This window comes from Microtus pennsylvanicus, chromosome 5 (genome assembly GCF_037038515.1).
Source record: "Microtus pennsylvanicus isolate mMicPen1 chromosome 5, mMicPen1.hap1, whole genome shotgun sequence".
NCBI lineage: Eukaryota > Metazoa > Chordata > Mammalia > Rodentia > Cricetidae > Microtus > Microtus pennsylvanicus.
The window spans coordinates 92,585,930-92,600,184 of NC_134583.1; the positions used below are offsets into that span (position 1 = coordinate 92,585,930).

The 14,255-nt window shown below is 53.2% G+C and overlaps 1 protein-coding gene across 1 annotated transcript; it reads right to left on the reverse strand.

The window, feature by feature from the left end:
• Positions 1-4,525: 4,525 nt before the first annotated feature.
• Positions 4,526-13,235, reverse strand: Saxo4 (stabilizer of axonemal microtubules 4). Its single transcript, XM_075973485.1, has 16 exons — positions 13,129-13,235; positions 12,977-13,044; positions 12,786-12,879; positions 12,220-12,355; positions 11,698-11,815; positions 11,301-11,454; positions 9,800-9,928; positions 9,211-9,274; positions 8,799-8,911; positions 8,369-8,428; positions 8,176-8,262; positions 7,833-7,946; positions 7,661-7,755; positions 5,347-5,511; positions 4,806-4,885; positions 4,526-4,618 (listed from the first exon to the last, which is right to left on the reverse strand). Exons 1-15 carry the CDS (start codon positions 13,153-13,155, stop codon positions 4,816-4,818), a joined length of 1,494 nt encoding a protein of 497 aa, XP_075829600.1. The 5' UTR covers positions 13,156-13,235; the 3' UTR covers positions 4,526-4,618; positions 4,806-4,815.
• Positions 13,236-14,255: the final 1,020 nt, after the last annotated feature.

Genomic DNA, 14,255 nt, shown 5'->3' on the forward strand with positions numbered 1-14,255 from the left:
CCAAAGGTCTCTGGAGCTGGGAGAGGACATGTGTTCCTCAAACTCCTTTCTTGGCAGAGCTGTTTGGAGCAGCACGTGGAGGAAGCCAGAAGTACTCAGAGGCCCTGACCCTTCAAGAGAAACCCCGAGTGGGCGGCCCCTGGTTCCAATTCCTCCCTTCTGCCTGTGTGGTTGTTTGGGGAATAATTCCTGGGGAATGGGTGGCTCTCCAGATGGTCAGAGAGGAAATCGGAGAAGTTTCGTGTACTCCATCTGCCTGTATGTGTCATGCCCGCCATCCTCAGCCCCCAACCCGCCCAGAGCCTCCGGTTCCCAGAGGCAGATGCCTTTGAACAACACCTCCCCCCTCCACTCTCCTGGGAGCCCTGTTTTCCCAGCTGGCCAGCTGTCAAGCCCGTGAGCTGCTGGTTCTGTGCCATCACGTGCTCCAGGCCAGATGGTACCTGTCAACATCAGCTGCCATGCTGCTGTGACGGGCAACAGCCTCACACATGTCCCTGTGCGTCAGAGGTATGGCCTGACCCAGCTTCACTCCCTCTTTGCCCTACACCACACCCCCACCCCAATGCCGTCACCGCGCTGCCTACATGTGTCCTCAATGTGCCCCCACAGGGAGACGCTCTGTGCTCTAACTTCAGAGCGGGGAGGCCCACAGAATATTCTCAGCACCTGGCAAGCCGTGGGAGCTTAATAAAGGTTAATCATGAGCATGGCACCCCTAGAACCTTCTCTAAGATATCTATGGTGTGGGGAAGGAAGCATTATGGAAGATCTACGGTAGTCAGCTGTCACAAAGGTCTGACAGTGTGTGACCCTGGGAACAGCTGGGACCCAGCCCTGCTGAGGGACAGCCTTCCTGCCTGCTTAGACAGACGGACTGCTCACCCTCTGGGTTGGAATATATGGTCCCTTTACCCCAACAGGATCAGCTGGGAGGCTAGGATCAGTCAGAGAGGATGGATGACATCCTGAGGGTCACAATCAATGTGACTAGGCAGGTGGCACAGTAGAGGCCTGCTAGCGAACATCCCACGGTAGTCAGGGCAGGTGACACCCAGAAACCCACATCTGGTACTTCCATGGGCAGACAGTGTAATTCCACCCACCGACCCATCCATCCATCCATCCATCCACCTATATTCACCACATTCTTCCAAATATTCTAGACAGCACTGTGCTGGGCTCTGGTGTGTGAGCTGTGAACAAGACAGATGCTGTTTGTGGCCCCTGCTGAGTCTTAACCCACCAGGAGATGAATATGGAGGACCATGAGCAAGGTCCTCAGATCTGAGCAGCCCGTCTTCTCCAGAGTGCCCATTTCTAAGGCCCTAGCCATGGCCCAGGCTCTGCCCATCACTCACTGCCCTCTTAGACCTCAGCTTCCATAGACCCATTGCAAAGGTCTCTAAGGGAGCAAGCTTGACTTGGGGTGGAGTCACCCTCCCAGGCTATAGATGCCACTGAAGGGTTCCAACTCCACTCCTTACCAGTGTGTCTTACTCATATCCCTGATGACTACGTGACCTGAGACAACTCAGGCCTACCAGGGGGGACCCTACAACCACCACCATGGTTCAGTCTTGACCCTTCCTAGACATCCTTCCTGCTCCCAGTACCTAGACCTTGTCTTCACAGAGTTCCTGAACAAGGACCCCTGGACTGTCTACAGGCTGCAGTCCCCGCTGTACGTAGAAACAGAAACTCAGGGTCACACAGTGTTCTTCACCCTTCCTCAGAGGCAGAATCCACAGACCCCGCTCAAGAATCCGCACTGGGTGCCTCACCTCATGCGTCCTGGAAACTGGGCATGCAGGCCCAGAACAAGGAGAGCTATCAGACTCCACTGTCTCTGACACCGACACCAGGTCCCCTGTTGGGCCAGGTAGAGGAATAATAGAACAAGCAGGGAACATGAGCTGTAAAGTGACACTCATGGGGAAAGAGAGTCAGAAAGTAGGGTTGGGGGAGTGAATGTGTGTGGGTGTACATGTGTGTCAGTGTGTGTGTATGTGTTTGCTATACAAGTTGCTATATGCACATTTTTTGTGTGTATATATGTGTGTGTGCATGTGTGCATACATGCATGTGCATTCATGCCTGGGGAGGGGTAGAGTTTTATGTATGTGTGTGTGCATACATGCATGTACATTCATGCCTGGGGAGGGGTAGAGTTTTGTGTGTGTGTGTGTGTGTGTGTGTGCATATATGTATGTACATTCATGCTTGGGGGAGGGGTAGAGTTTTATGTATGTGTGTGTGCATACATGCAATTACATCCATGCTTAGGGAAGGGGTAGAGTTTTGTGTGTGTGTGTGTGTGTGTGTGTGTGTGCATACATGCATGTACATTCATGCTTGGGGGAGGGGTAGAGTTTTACCTTGAATGTCTACCTTAATATGTGAGGGGTTTTTTTGTTTGTTTGTTTTGTTTTGTTATTAGGTTTTGCGAGACAGGGTTTCTCTGTTTAATAGCCCTAGCTGTCTTGGAACTTTCTCTGTAGACCAGGCTGACCTCAAACTCACAGATATTCACCTGTGTCTGCCTCCTGGGTGCTGGGATTAAAGGCGCGTGCTACCTACCACCACCTGGCCCCAACTTGTTTTTTTAAGATAGAGTCTCTCACCAAACCCAATGCTCATGGTTTCAGTCAGGCTGTCTCCAGAAGCTCCAGGGATCTCTTGTCTGCCTTCCCAACACGGGGACCGAAGACACATGCCACCATGGCTGCTTTTGTCCATGGGTGTTGGGGATCCAAACTCAAGTCTTCATGCCTATGCAACAGTTTACTAACTAAGCCATCTCCCCCACCCCTTACATGTCTATTCTCATATGTCTGCATACCCGTGTCTTTGGTCATCACTGTGTCTAAATGTGCATGTGTCTGCACATATAAGCATCGTAGGTGCTTATGTGAACATCCATATAATGTGTACATGTTCCTCTTGTGTTTCCAGGTTGTTGTCCACGTGTCCGCGTTATTTGTTTTTGCCTTTTTAAAAATGTTTTCCTGAAGCAAGGTCCCATGTAGTCCAGCTGGCTCACGTATCTGAGGATGGTCTTAAATTCCTGATCCTCCTGTTTCCACCTCACTAGTGATCCTCACATACGTGCACCGTGCCCAAGTGTGTAACTGTTGCATTTTGTTGGCATAGATGTGCCTGTGTATATGGATGTCTTCAGGGTTCTGTGTCCTTTTTAACTGCTTGTGTGTGCTTTTGTGCTGACTCTGTGTGTGTGTGTGTGTGTGTGTGTGTGTGTGTGTGTGTGTGTCTGAGCAGGGAGGGGATAGATGAATGGTAGATGCCCTCACCTCACTATGAAGTTATGACAAGACATTGTTGAGACCCAGGACTATCTTGGGTTGGTGACTCACCCCTAATGTTGTAGGCCATGGACCAGCAAGTCCCCACGCACAGCCTGTGAGCCTGTTACTGGTCCCTGATTCTGGCTGTGTTTAGAGCCCAGAGACTATGTGTCCCTGACTCCCCTCCTCCAACCCTGGGACCAGCTGGAGCCTCCCACAGCCCACATGGAGCCCCTGCCAGGCTATGGACAGCCCCCAGACCTGCTACACAGGACTGCACTGGGTACAGCTGGGCTCCAGAGCCAGCAAAACTGCAACATAAATACCCGCCAAGAAACACAAGAGCATACAGGGGTAGTGAATGGCTGATGGGCCCTGAGTGGCCATGCCCTCCTCATGCCAGCCCGGGCTTTGGGAGGAGACCCCCAAGTTCTGTACTGCTGCCATGTGACTGCCCTCCAGGACCCCTAGAACTTCCACACCTCTTTAGGACCTAGGCTCCCGAGGTGAGCAGTTGTTGCTGATAGAGTCACATCATACAGTTGCTCAGTTGTGCACTGAGCAAACACCCGGCTGAGTGACAGCGGGAGCTGAGAGCCCGCTAGATTCTGCCTTGCAGGCAAGGAGCTCTGGGGACCAGGTGCCCCATCTTCCCACACATTTGCTCATTGGGGACTGTGCTCAGTGAGGCGTCCCTCTAACAAACAACTTGTTCTTGTCCTCATAAAAGACGGCGCTTTCCTCTGGCTGCCTGGCTGGAGGGAGAGCCAGCCTTTGCCATCAGCTCTCGACCTGTGCTTGCATCTAGCTGCCCGTCCATCACAGAGCCCTTTCCATCTCTGGCATTTTCCTGGCCTACCCCTATATATTTCTCCCTTCTGAGGCTCTCAGTGGGACCCCCAAAGTCCTGCTTTAATCTGTGCTCCTGTTTTAGAGAGGTAATTCAATAACTGGTCCCTCATTCCACCTGCCCTCTGCCCCTCCCCTGGAGCCCACCTCCACCCTGACCTGACTGGTCACTATCCTAGACAGCACGAGCTGAAGGGCTTATCTCAACAGGGCAGGAAACACTGATGCATCTTGTTTGTGGAGCCACTGTGACTCAGATGCTCCAACCAGTCCCCTGGCTCCAAATCTGGCCCTGAACCCTCTACCCAGACACACCCCAGCTCAATACCTTTGCCCAGCACCACCCTGTCCCACAATAACTGCAATACTGTGCTGATTCAGTGTTCTTTATTTCCTTAGGAAAGTAACTTGGGGGGGGGGGGTTGGGGAGCATAGGGAAAGCAGCTTGTCCCATCACGACAAACCTGGGCAGAAGGAACAAAGACAAGGTCTAAGGGGGGCCCTAGGGTGATTGTGAACACTCTCCAGAAGAAACAAAGGCCGTCCTGACTCCCATCCCTCAAAGCCTAACTCAACCCAGGGCTTGGGAAAGAAACTGGACAGTGAGGCCTTCCCCTGGGGAGTGGGCAGGAGGGTATCCTGTCCCCTTACCCCTCAAGACTCAGCTGGTAGCCGTGTAGCGGTTGCTATGAGGCGTGTCTCGATAGAAGGGGTCAACCGAAGTCAAGGTTCTGTAGGAAGAAAGGAAGCTGCTAGAAGGATGGGTGACCAGGCTTGTGACCTCTGCCTCCTTCCCTGAGATCCCAAGAGCCCGCAAGGCCCAGACAAGGGCAACCAAACCACAGACAATCTCTGCCTGCCACCTGGACCAGCCCTTCCTGTCCAAGTGGAGGTTTTGAAGAACTGAGCAGCGGAACAGGAGGGGCAGGCCCACAGTTCATTCATCTTTAAATCCATCTTCCACAGCCCCCCGACACCATGGAGGAAGGGAGACATGCAGAGGAAGGAGTCACTAGACAGAGCCGGGGAAAGAATCTGGGCAGGTAGGAGGCCAGGAATCAGAATCTAGAATCAAGACCAGCCAGAGGAAACGGCCTCACAGGCACAACAGGTAGGGGATAGGGCTGAGCCAGCCTGGAGGAGGCTGCCAAGTGAGAAAAGGGCACGGGGGCAGAGCTGTGGGGCATGCTACCTTCCCACATGAGGGTGCAGCTGCCGCAGGGTCTCTGTGGGGTTCGGAGTGGTGTCCATGCGGGTAATAGATTCTTTGAGGGCATAGCCTCCTGCTTTCTGGGGCTGGATGCCACCTCGAGTCCAGCCTTCTCGGTCCAGTCCCTTGGGGATGTTCTCGAAGTACCTAAGGTAGTGCATAGGTCCTTGATCACCGCTTACTTCTTTCTGAGGCCTGTCCCACCCTTCACTGCCAACAGATCTTGGGCCTTGGACCTCTTCAGTCCCCTCGCCTCTGTCCATGTCTCTCCTCTGCCTGTCATGCCTGAGCCTTTGTCCACCAAGGACATTCTCACTCAGAAAGCCTGTCCCCATTCCTGGAGCCGAGCTCCTCTGCCTCATTCCAGAGTTGAGACAGGTGTGGAGAGCAAAGGACGGGATCTGTGGCCTTCCCACCTGTGGCCCTGCCAGAAGCCAGGGAGGAACCTGCCCACCAGTCTCCCCTAAGCCTCTGACTCCCCTCCTTCGGCCAAGAGAACTGAACCCTAGGCCAGGTTGTGAGACACAAAATGAGGAAGACTTGCCCCCCCCCGGCTTCTGAAGATGAATGCCAGGATGCTGCTGATAGGTCCATTTGGAAATCAGAGATTTCAATCCCTCGGGGCTTTGGGATCCCCAGCAAGAAACAGAGTGCCTGACACCTGACAAGAATTCCTGACAGGTAACGGGGGCAGGTGTAGGGACTTGCAGAAAGGCTATAGCCTGAGGAGGGCCTACTGGGGCCTCAAAAACTGAGTGGTCATCTAAAGAGGGACAGATCTTTGTCTCCCAACACCCAAAGTGCTCCCCTTTCCCCCATCACCCTTATGGGAAGGAGAGAAGTTACTGAGCTCCCAAGCTGAAGCCCAAGGGTAATTTAACTCATAAGGCACCAAAGGCTCTTCCAGCTCAGACCTCTATTGCTGGCTGGTCCTCAGCCAGAGAACTTTGCAATCTAGACTCCAATGCCACCTTCTTAAAGCAACCCCCTGTCCCAGCTTCCTGTTCCTCCTCTCCACTAACCACATCACCGATGTGATCATGCCAACCAGGGCCTAGGCCAGCATCTGCCCTCAGTCAGGACTCTGAAAACAGGAAGTACCCCAGAACAGGAGCAGGAAAAGGGAAACCTGACAAGCCAGAGAAACCTGGAATACTCAGGTATCGGAGGGCAATTGTATGTGAGAGGAGTGCGGGGAGGAAGTCCGGCTTTCCCAGCTCTAGGATTCTATCCCCCAAAAGCACTTCCTTTTGGAGTGAGCTAATAAAGATGTAATTCCAGCACTTGGGAGGCAAAAACAGGAGTTCTTGCCACAAGCTCTAGGCCAGCCTTGTCTACAGTGAAAGTTCCAGGCCAGTCAAGGCCACATAGCAAGACTGTCTCAAAAAAACAAAGGAGGACTGGAAAGATGGTTCCAAGGTTAAGAGCACTGCCTGTTCTTTCAGAGGTCCTGAGTTCAATTCCCAGCAACTACGTGGTGGCTCACAACCATTGACAATGAGGTCTGGTGCCCTCTTCTGGTGTGCAAGCATGCATGTGGGTAGAACACTGTATAATATTAAATAAATAACTCTTTTTAAAAATATACTACTTCCTTTTTGTTGCTCCTAGATGCCCTCGCCACCTGACCCTGGCCTCTGAAGGCCCCTGCACCCATGGCTTTTGGATTGCCTTCCCCTGGAAGCCTCCTGCAGGCCTGAGTCCCAGCTCCTAGCTCACCTGCTGAGGAAGCACTGAGCTGACCGGCATCGGATGGAGGCAATGCCTTAGAGACTGATGTTTCGGCTGCTGAGACCCCTGCATTCGCCTACTCTTCCCGAGCCCAGCAGTCTGGTCCTAGTATCTTGTTCTGCCTGTCTGTGTGAGAGCTCCCCTTAAGTTGCTAGAAACTGTATCTCCTGAGCAAGGAGCCCCCTTGAAGCTTAATGTCACCCTGGGGACAGCTTCCTAACTAGTGACTAATGGGCCTGGGGTGTGACTGTCCTGGCTCTCCTCAGGTGGGGACAGCAGAGAGCTGTGTGCCTTACGCTGCTGTCTAGAGTTTCTGCCACAGGACAGCTGGCCTCATAACAGCCCATCGCTGCCTGCTTCCCTTTGCTTTCAACTTCCACATGCCCCCTAAAGACCACTCTCCCTGTGAAGGGCTGGCACGCGATGCTCAGCTGACGGTCTTTGTGGGGGAGACTTTAGTGTGGGACTTGGTTCTCTGTCCAGAGGTTGTGACCTCGTGACTTGCTCTGCCTCATCTGCAGTCTGTCAAACGGATCTCAGCTCTCAGCCTGGAAGGGAGCCTCACCCTTGGTTGTAGGTAGTCAGGTACCGTTGGTCTCTGTCCGATTCATAGGAGCTCCGGACGTAGCTGGGGTTGTTAATAGTGAACCCTGTGGGCTCCTGCAAGAGATGGAGACAGGGGGATGGTCAGGACTCAGGAGCATAGTTAGGGGCAGGGATGGGTGTGGCACTGTTACCTTGTTCCCCACAGACTCCCTGCCGAGCAGGGCAACGTTTGTCTGTTGCATCCGCTGGGGCGGCTGGTAGGACCTGTGGCTCATGCTGGCAGGCTGTGGGCTTGGAGCAGGCATCTGTGGGGAGCAGAGCCACAGACAAGATGGGAGGCTGGGTGGCTGGCTGAGTTCATACGGTGGAGGAAGGACGGGCAGGGTGCTTCCACCCCTGCCAAATCATTCCATGTTTCAAAACACGCCACTCCGCCCAGGCCCCCACTTTACACTCCATTCGAGACACCCTTCACCCACCTCTCCAGATATTCTGCCTGTCCCCATTCTTCCCTGCTGGGCCCCTGTCACTCACTCTGGGGTTCAAGACCCTTTCATTCACTCGGCTGTATCCTGTGTCCCGATCAGAGCCTCTGGACAGCACAGGGAGAAACTCACTTCCCTGAAGGGAGCAGAGCATCTGTGGGTACCATCCCTTCGCAATTCTAAGCCGGGTGCAATTGTCCTCCTCACAGGCGGCCCTGGACCCCCAAGAGCACAGAGCTTACCTGAGGGTGACTTATAGGGAGGAAGTCCGACTTGGTGATGCTCCGTCCTGGGTGGGGGACCTGGGGAGGGGTGCACACTGGGAGATCAGCTTAACCTTCCTTGACCTTCCTGGCTCCCACACTCTGACTCCAGCCCCCACTGTGTCAAGAATGCAGAAGGGTTCTGTACAGACAACTGAGGAACAGGTAGAGTTTCAGTGGAATGACCAACCCCAAGGTCCTGAATGGGAGCCAGAAGGGAAGTGACCTTGGCCTCACCTCTTGGATCTATTTGGACCTCAGTATTCTCATCTATAAAGTGGGATTCTGAACCACGGTCCATGTCTTCCACTCCATACATAACTGGAGGCCTTTGTGTCAGGAGTTTAAAACGTAACCACAGTCCCTCCCCCAGAATTGAGAATTTCAATGCTTCTGAGACTACACTTACGGGGTCCCCAGGATATGCCTGTGAGGGTGGCTGGAAGACAATGGGATTCTTGGTTGACCCTTCAGTGAAGCCAGTCTCTTCTTTGGAACTAATCGTCTTCTTGAGCAAGAGATCTGCAATAGTCAGAGTTGTCTGAGCTTTGGGGCCGCCTCAAGTGTCCCAGCAGGAAAGGGACAGGCTCCAGGGTCCAGGCAAGGAAAAGAGAAGGAAATGGGCACTGACAGGCCAGGAGTAGCTGTGGGCAGGCCCTACAGACTCTGCTACAGCAGCAGGCCAGAGCTCTGAAATCAGGACATGGCTCCCTCAAGCCACCAATATGTCTGTCCTTCTTTCTCCCCTGGTGGCTTCTGAGAACTGTACTAGCTCTAATCCCCCTGGAGTCTTCCCTAGGGGTTGGAGAAGGAAGGCCTACCTGAATGGTTTGGAGCTTCCTTGATATACTTGGAATTGTACTCGGAAGCCATGAAGCGTGGACCCTGGAACATACAAGGTGGGGCAATAGGGACACACACAGTGGCCAGGATGGAGGGCAGACATTCCATGGCGGTGGTGGTAGCTCTTCGGGTGTGTGAACTCCCAGTGGGCCTGGGAGGAGGAGACTAGCACAACACTCTGATGTGATACCCGTCTGATATGCCTGAGGAGGAGGCATGGCAGCGTCCCGAATGCCTCCATGAAAACTCCAAGTCACACACCATGCTGAGTTCCTGGAAATGACCCCGAGGAACTCAGACAGAAGCAAGGGGGTCATGGTGAAGTGGGAAAAGCTGATGGAAGAAAATACATATAAGCTGGGGGCACATGGGACAGGGCAGGGTATGGTGGCCACTTTGATACAGTTCGGTAACTACCAAATTGAAAATGCCTTGCTCTTTGCAATGTTCCTCAGGACCGGAGCCCACGTGCCGTAGCTCCCTGAAAGAGTAATCACAGGGCCAGCCTCTGCAGGGGGAGGAGGCTGGTGTGGCCCCCCCTACTCCTTCCCATTCCGGCCCACTCACATAGTGCGAGTTCTCCCACTCCACAGAGCCCTTGCCCTGCTGCTGGTGGAGCAGGGGAACCTCCTTGGGCTCCAGTCCTGTGATGGTCTGAGGTCCATGATCCTGGGTATCGAAATGGACCTTCTTAACCTGGAGGAGGGAACACAGGTGGTTATCCTGCGGGTGTAGAAATGTCAATCACTTTCTAACCTCCATTTCTACAGAGCACCTTCATGGCAGTCTGTGTGGTTCGATTACCATGAAGGCAGTGGGCTCTCCTGGATCAGAGTTTGCAACAGCTTGCTCTGAGTGACTCTCATGGGGACTCTGGGTCCTCAAGCTGCTATAGGCACACAACTCCTTGCTGGACCCCTCAACCAGAGACACCTGCCTTGTGGCCTTTGCATTGATATACTGCTTGGAACACATATCCCTTTGATAGCTTTGGCTAGAGGAATGCTTGCATCTCTTGAATCCTGCCCAGTGTCTCCATGGGAACCTCTTTCCCAGTCTTGGGTGTGTACTTCATCTCTCCTTCCATGATGCATTTTCCTCTGCTCTTACCCCTTCTGGTTTTTTAAATTTTATTTTAATCTTAAAAGATTTATTAGTGGGGTGGAGAGGTCCTGAGTTCAATTCCCAGCAACCACACGGTGGCTCACAACCATCTGTAATGAGATCTGGCGCCCTCTTCTGGTGTGTCGGCTTACAAGCTTTGTTAGTATTTTCTGTGTCTGTGCTTGTGTATGTTGCGCGTAGACCACAGAGGCCAGATGAGGGCATCAGATACCCCAGGACTGGAGTTCTGGACAGTTATGAGTCTCCTGATGTGGGTGCTGGGGACTGAACTCAGCATCCTCTAGAAGAGCAGTGCACACTCAAACTCTGAGTCTTATCTCCATCATCATTATTGGCATTGAGATTCGGTCTCGTGTGGTCCAGGCTGGCCTCAAATTTGATATGTAGCTAAGGATATGCCTCCATCTCCCCAGTGCTGGGATTCCAGGTAAACAGCACTAGGCCTGGTTTTTGAAGTGCCTGGGGATGGAACCCAGAGCCTCATGAGTGTTAGGCAAGCACCAAACCCACGGACCTACAGCCTAAGCACACTCCCTCCAAACATAAAATGTGTTCAGAACAGATTGGTTGGACGAATGAATACCTGTCCTCATGACCACGGTGGTGACTTGAATGATGCTAATAACGACGACAGAAGCAAAGCAGATGGGGGTGCTGACAGAGAGGGAGAGGCAGTGAGAGCGGTGGCAATGAGTTTGAACATATGGATAGGACACTGGTCTCTGTGAGGCTGGAGTAGAGGTGAGGGTGTGGAGGGGCAGTGGGGATAGCATGTGAAGATAAGATCACACTGGTGGGGGTGGTCCCTCACCCTAGACTCCATCATCTCAGCTTTGTGCAATGGTTGGAGGTGCTGCTCCTGCTTGCTGGAAAGAACCCCCCTCCCCACCTTCCTGCACACATCCTGGGGTTCACTCCTTCCCCGCACGGGCCCTGCACTGACCTCCTTGGAAAGTGGTCCAGTATTGAGCTTCTCTCGCCCATAGCCAGAGGTGGTCTGGTACAGGTTCCAGGGCATGGGGTGTTTGCCATCAGGCACTTCTAGGGGACAGTAGCTCTGACTGGTCACAGACTTGGAAGTGTCACGAATCTGTTCCCTAAGGGGTAGGAGGAAGCAAGAGCTAGGACCTCTGGTGCCATCTGCCTTTGTTCTGGGGCTGAGGGCTGCATGACTCATTCCCAGAAGCTTCCATCTCTCCCATCCCTCTCCCAAGCATTTTAACTGGGCAGCGAGCCCAGAGCCACTGAGGCCTTGCCTTGGAGCCTGGGGCAAATGACATCTCTGACAGCTAAGATTCAGCAGGACGGAGGTGGGAGGAAAGGGGTAATGGAAACTGTACCCTATGGCTGGATTGTCCAGGGTATCCAGATGGGGTTGGTAGGAGACCAGAGGCCGATAGTTGGATTTGTAGCCTGTGCCTACATGGCTCCCCATTCGGGGCTTGAACTCCTCCCGACCTGCCAGGGGGCAAGACCAAGACAGGACCAAAGGTCATCAGAAGGGGAGGAGTGGCTTCCAGGCCGGATCAGCGTCCCCTAGGACCCACCAAGCTGGGGGAATACTCAACATCCCAGGTGATGGGAACTGAGTAGGCCTGACACTTCAGAGGACAATGAGGGCAGGAAACAAATTCAATGGCGTGGGGACACAAGAACCATGTGGCAGACTCACTGCGGTGACAGGCTGAGGGAGGGGGCGGCTAGACAAGGCCAGCTCGACAGCACGAGTTCTGGGATTCAGGGAATAACAGGCCAGCTCAGTGTGGCAGGTCACTGGTAGGATTGGCCTAGAAACTGCACTGCTCCTGGCCTCTCTTCCCACCCGGGGTCCAGAAGGTAGCTCCCACAGAGGGGGTCCTTACCATAGGCTGTGCAGTAGCTGGTAGCATAAAATTTCAGAGGGTCAGAGCAGCCCCCCGAACTCATTTTCACATAAGGAGAGACAACCCCGAGAGGGAGTTTTCCCATCATGGTGCTGTGGGGCAGAGCCCCGTGGGCCTGAGAAGAAACCATGAGGCCCTCAGGAGTCCTGATCCCAGGCTCCAACCCCAGAAGGATGCTGACCCCAAGCCAAAGGAAGAACCAACCCATCTTCCGCTCACACTGGCTTATCGCATACCAGCTTTCAAAAACCCCCATTTTAGAGCCAAGAAACTTGGGTGCCAAAGCTCTTAAGAAGAGGCAGGAGCCTGGGGTTCAGACCTGGGATTCAGGCCTGGGGTTCAGACCTGGGGTATCTGAATCCCAGTCCTCTGGTCTGACCCCCCCCCATGTGTGTTTTAGGGAGTCCACGACCAGATGACTGCCTACCTGGTAATTTCTCTCCTGTGAGGCACCCCCATCTCTTACTCAGTTCCTTCCCCAAACCCCTCCCTCTGGAAGTTCCCTGTGCTCTCCTGGGACCCTAGACAGTAGACCCCACCCTCACCTGCCCTCTGCAGTTGGCTCTGAGGTCGGCAGAGGCCACAGGAGGCAGGAGCTGCTCAAGAGAAGCCGGCCCTCCTGAAGTGGAGATGGCCAAGCTAGAAGAAACAGAGTGTTTCTTAGCAACCAGCACCTAGCAACAGCGTCCCAAGTCTCTGAAGCCCTTCTCAAACCATGGCCCAGTGGGGGGCTGACCTGTCCAGGAGAGGAGCGCCAGGCATGGCACAGACTTCTTTCTTTCTCATGGCTCTGGCCCCAGCTGCCTGTACAAGACCATGTCTTAACTGACAGAAAATAAAAGCTAACTCTGGACAATCGCTCCCATTTATAGAGTACCCACTTCTCACCAGACACTTTACATCCTTTATCTCCATCCTCCTCCCGGCTCTTCCAGGTAGCTATTATTATCTTCTCTTTGCTGGAGAACAAGAGGTTTAGACAAGCAGAGTAGCTCGGCCAGCCGGAGGTCTCAAAATCAAAAAAAAAAAAAAATTAACCCAGTTAAGATTCCACGTGGGTGGACCCAGATCACACTCCTATGCCTCTTGGTAAATTAATGTTTACTATGTTCTGCTCCGACCAAATCTGTGTTAAGCTCTTTACACACATTACCTCTTACAATTTCCAGACTCCCCGATGAGCTCGGGGCTCTTGGTATATGGCCAATGACCACAGCAGTGGTTAAAATCACAGCTCCAGCCAGGCCTGTTGGCTTTGATAAGGTGCCTTGCCCTTTCATATCCTCTCTTCTCCATCTGAATCAAGTATGTGACTTCCGGCAGAAAGTGTGGGTCCAGCGTTTGATGAAAGGAAGGGGGCAACGTTGGTACTTATCTGCAAGCTGTGGTCTGAATGCCGCTCCCAGCCAACTCCACAGGGACCCTCGCAACAGCCTGCATGCCTCAGGCTGGTTTCTGGCCTTGTAAACATTGTGACAGTTGGGTCTCCAGGGGTAGGGGAGGAGCTCTGAGCAGTGTCTGCCAACTACTGGGGTGCAAACTCTGCCATCACTGCTACTTTCCGACAACCAATGCCATGTCCCAAATAGAAACTTTAAATAATTTCATGTTTAACACAGCAAGGGTTAACAGCCAGCCTGTCGATTCCCTGCCTTCAGCTGTCACTAGTGTGTGAGCTTCTCCTCTGCGACAAGTGACCTATGAAGAAAAGGAACACAGAAAGAAAAGGACTGCCCTGCCTAGGATTAACACATGTTACATTGGCCCACCAGCACCAGGGATTGTGAGTATGTTATACCCCAACAGAGAAACCCCGGATCAAGAAGTGGCCATGGTCTAGAAGGGCTTCGGGACAAACTGAGGCACAATGGATTCTCACCCTCCAAGGTCATGATTCAGCCCAGAGATCAGGGGTTCCAAAGGCGGAGGAGTGAACGCAGTCAGCCTTGCCCCCATCAAGCAGTTCCCAGCTTGCCAACAGAGATGCCCATGGGCACTCCACGCATGAAACATGA

Coding starts and splice junctions, on each gene's coding strand:
- Saxo4 (XM_075973485.1), bottom strand. CDS start 13,155: ATGGAGATAAAGGATGTAAAGTGTCTG. Junction 12,880..12,976: donor GGCGCTCCTCTCCTGGACAG/GTCAGCCCCCCA, acceptor TGTTTCTTCTAG/CTTGGCCATCTCCACTTCAG. Junction 8,912..9,210: donor GGAAGCTCCAAACCATTCAG/GTAGGCCTTCCT, acceptor TGACTATTGCAG/ATCTCTTGCTCAAGAAGACG.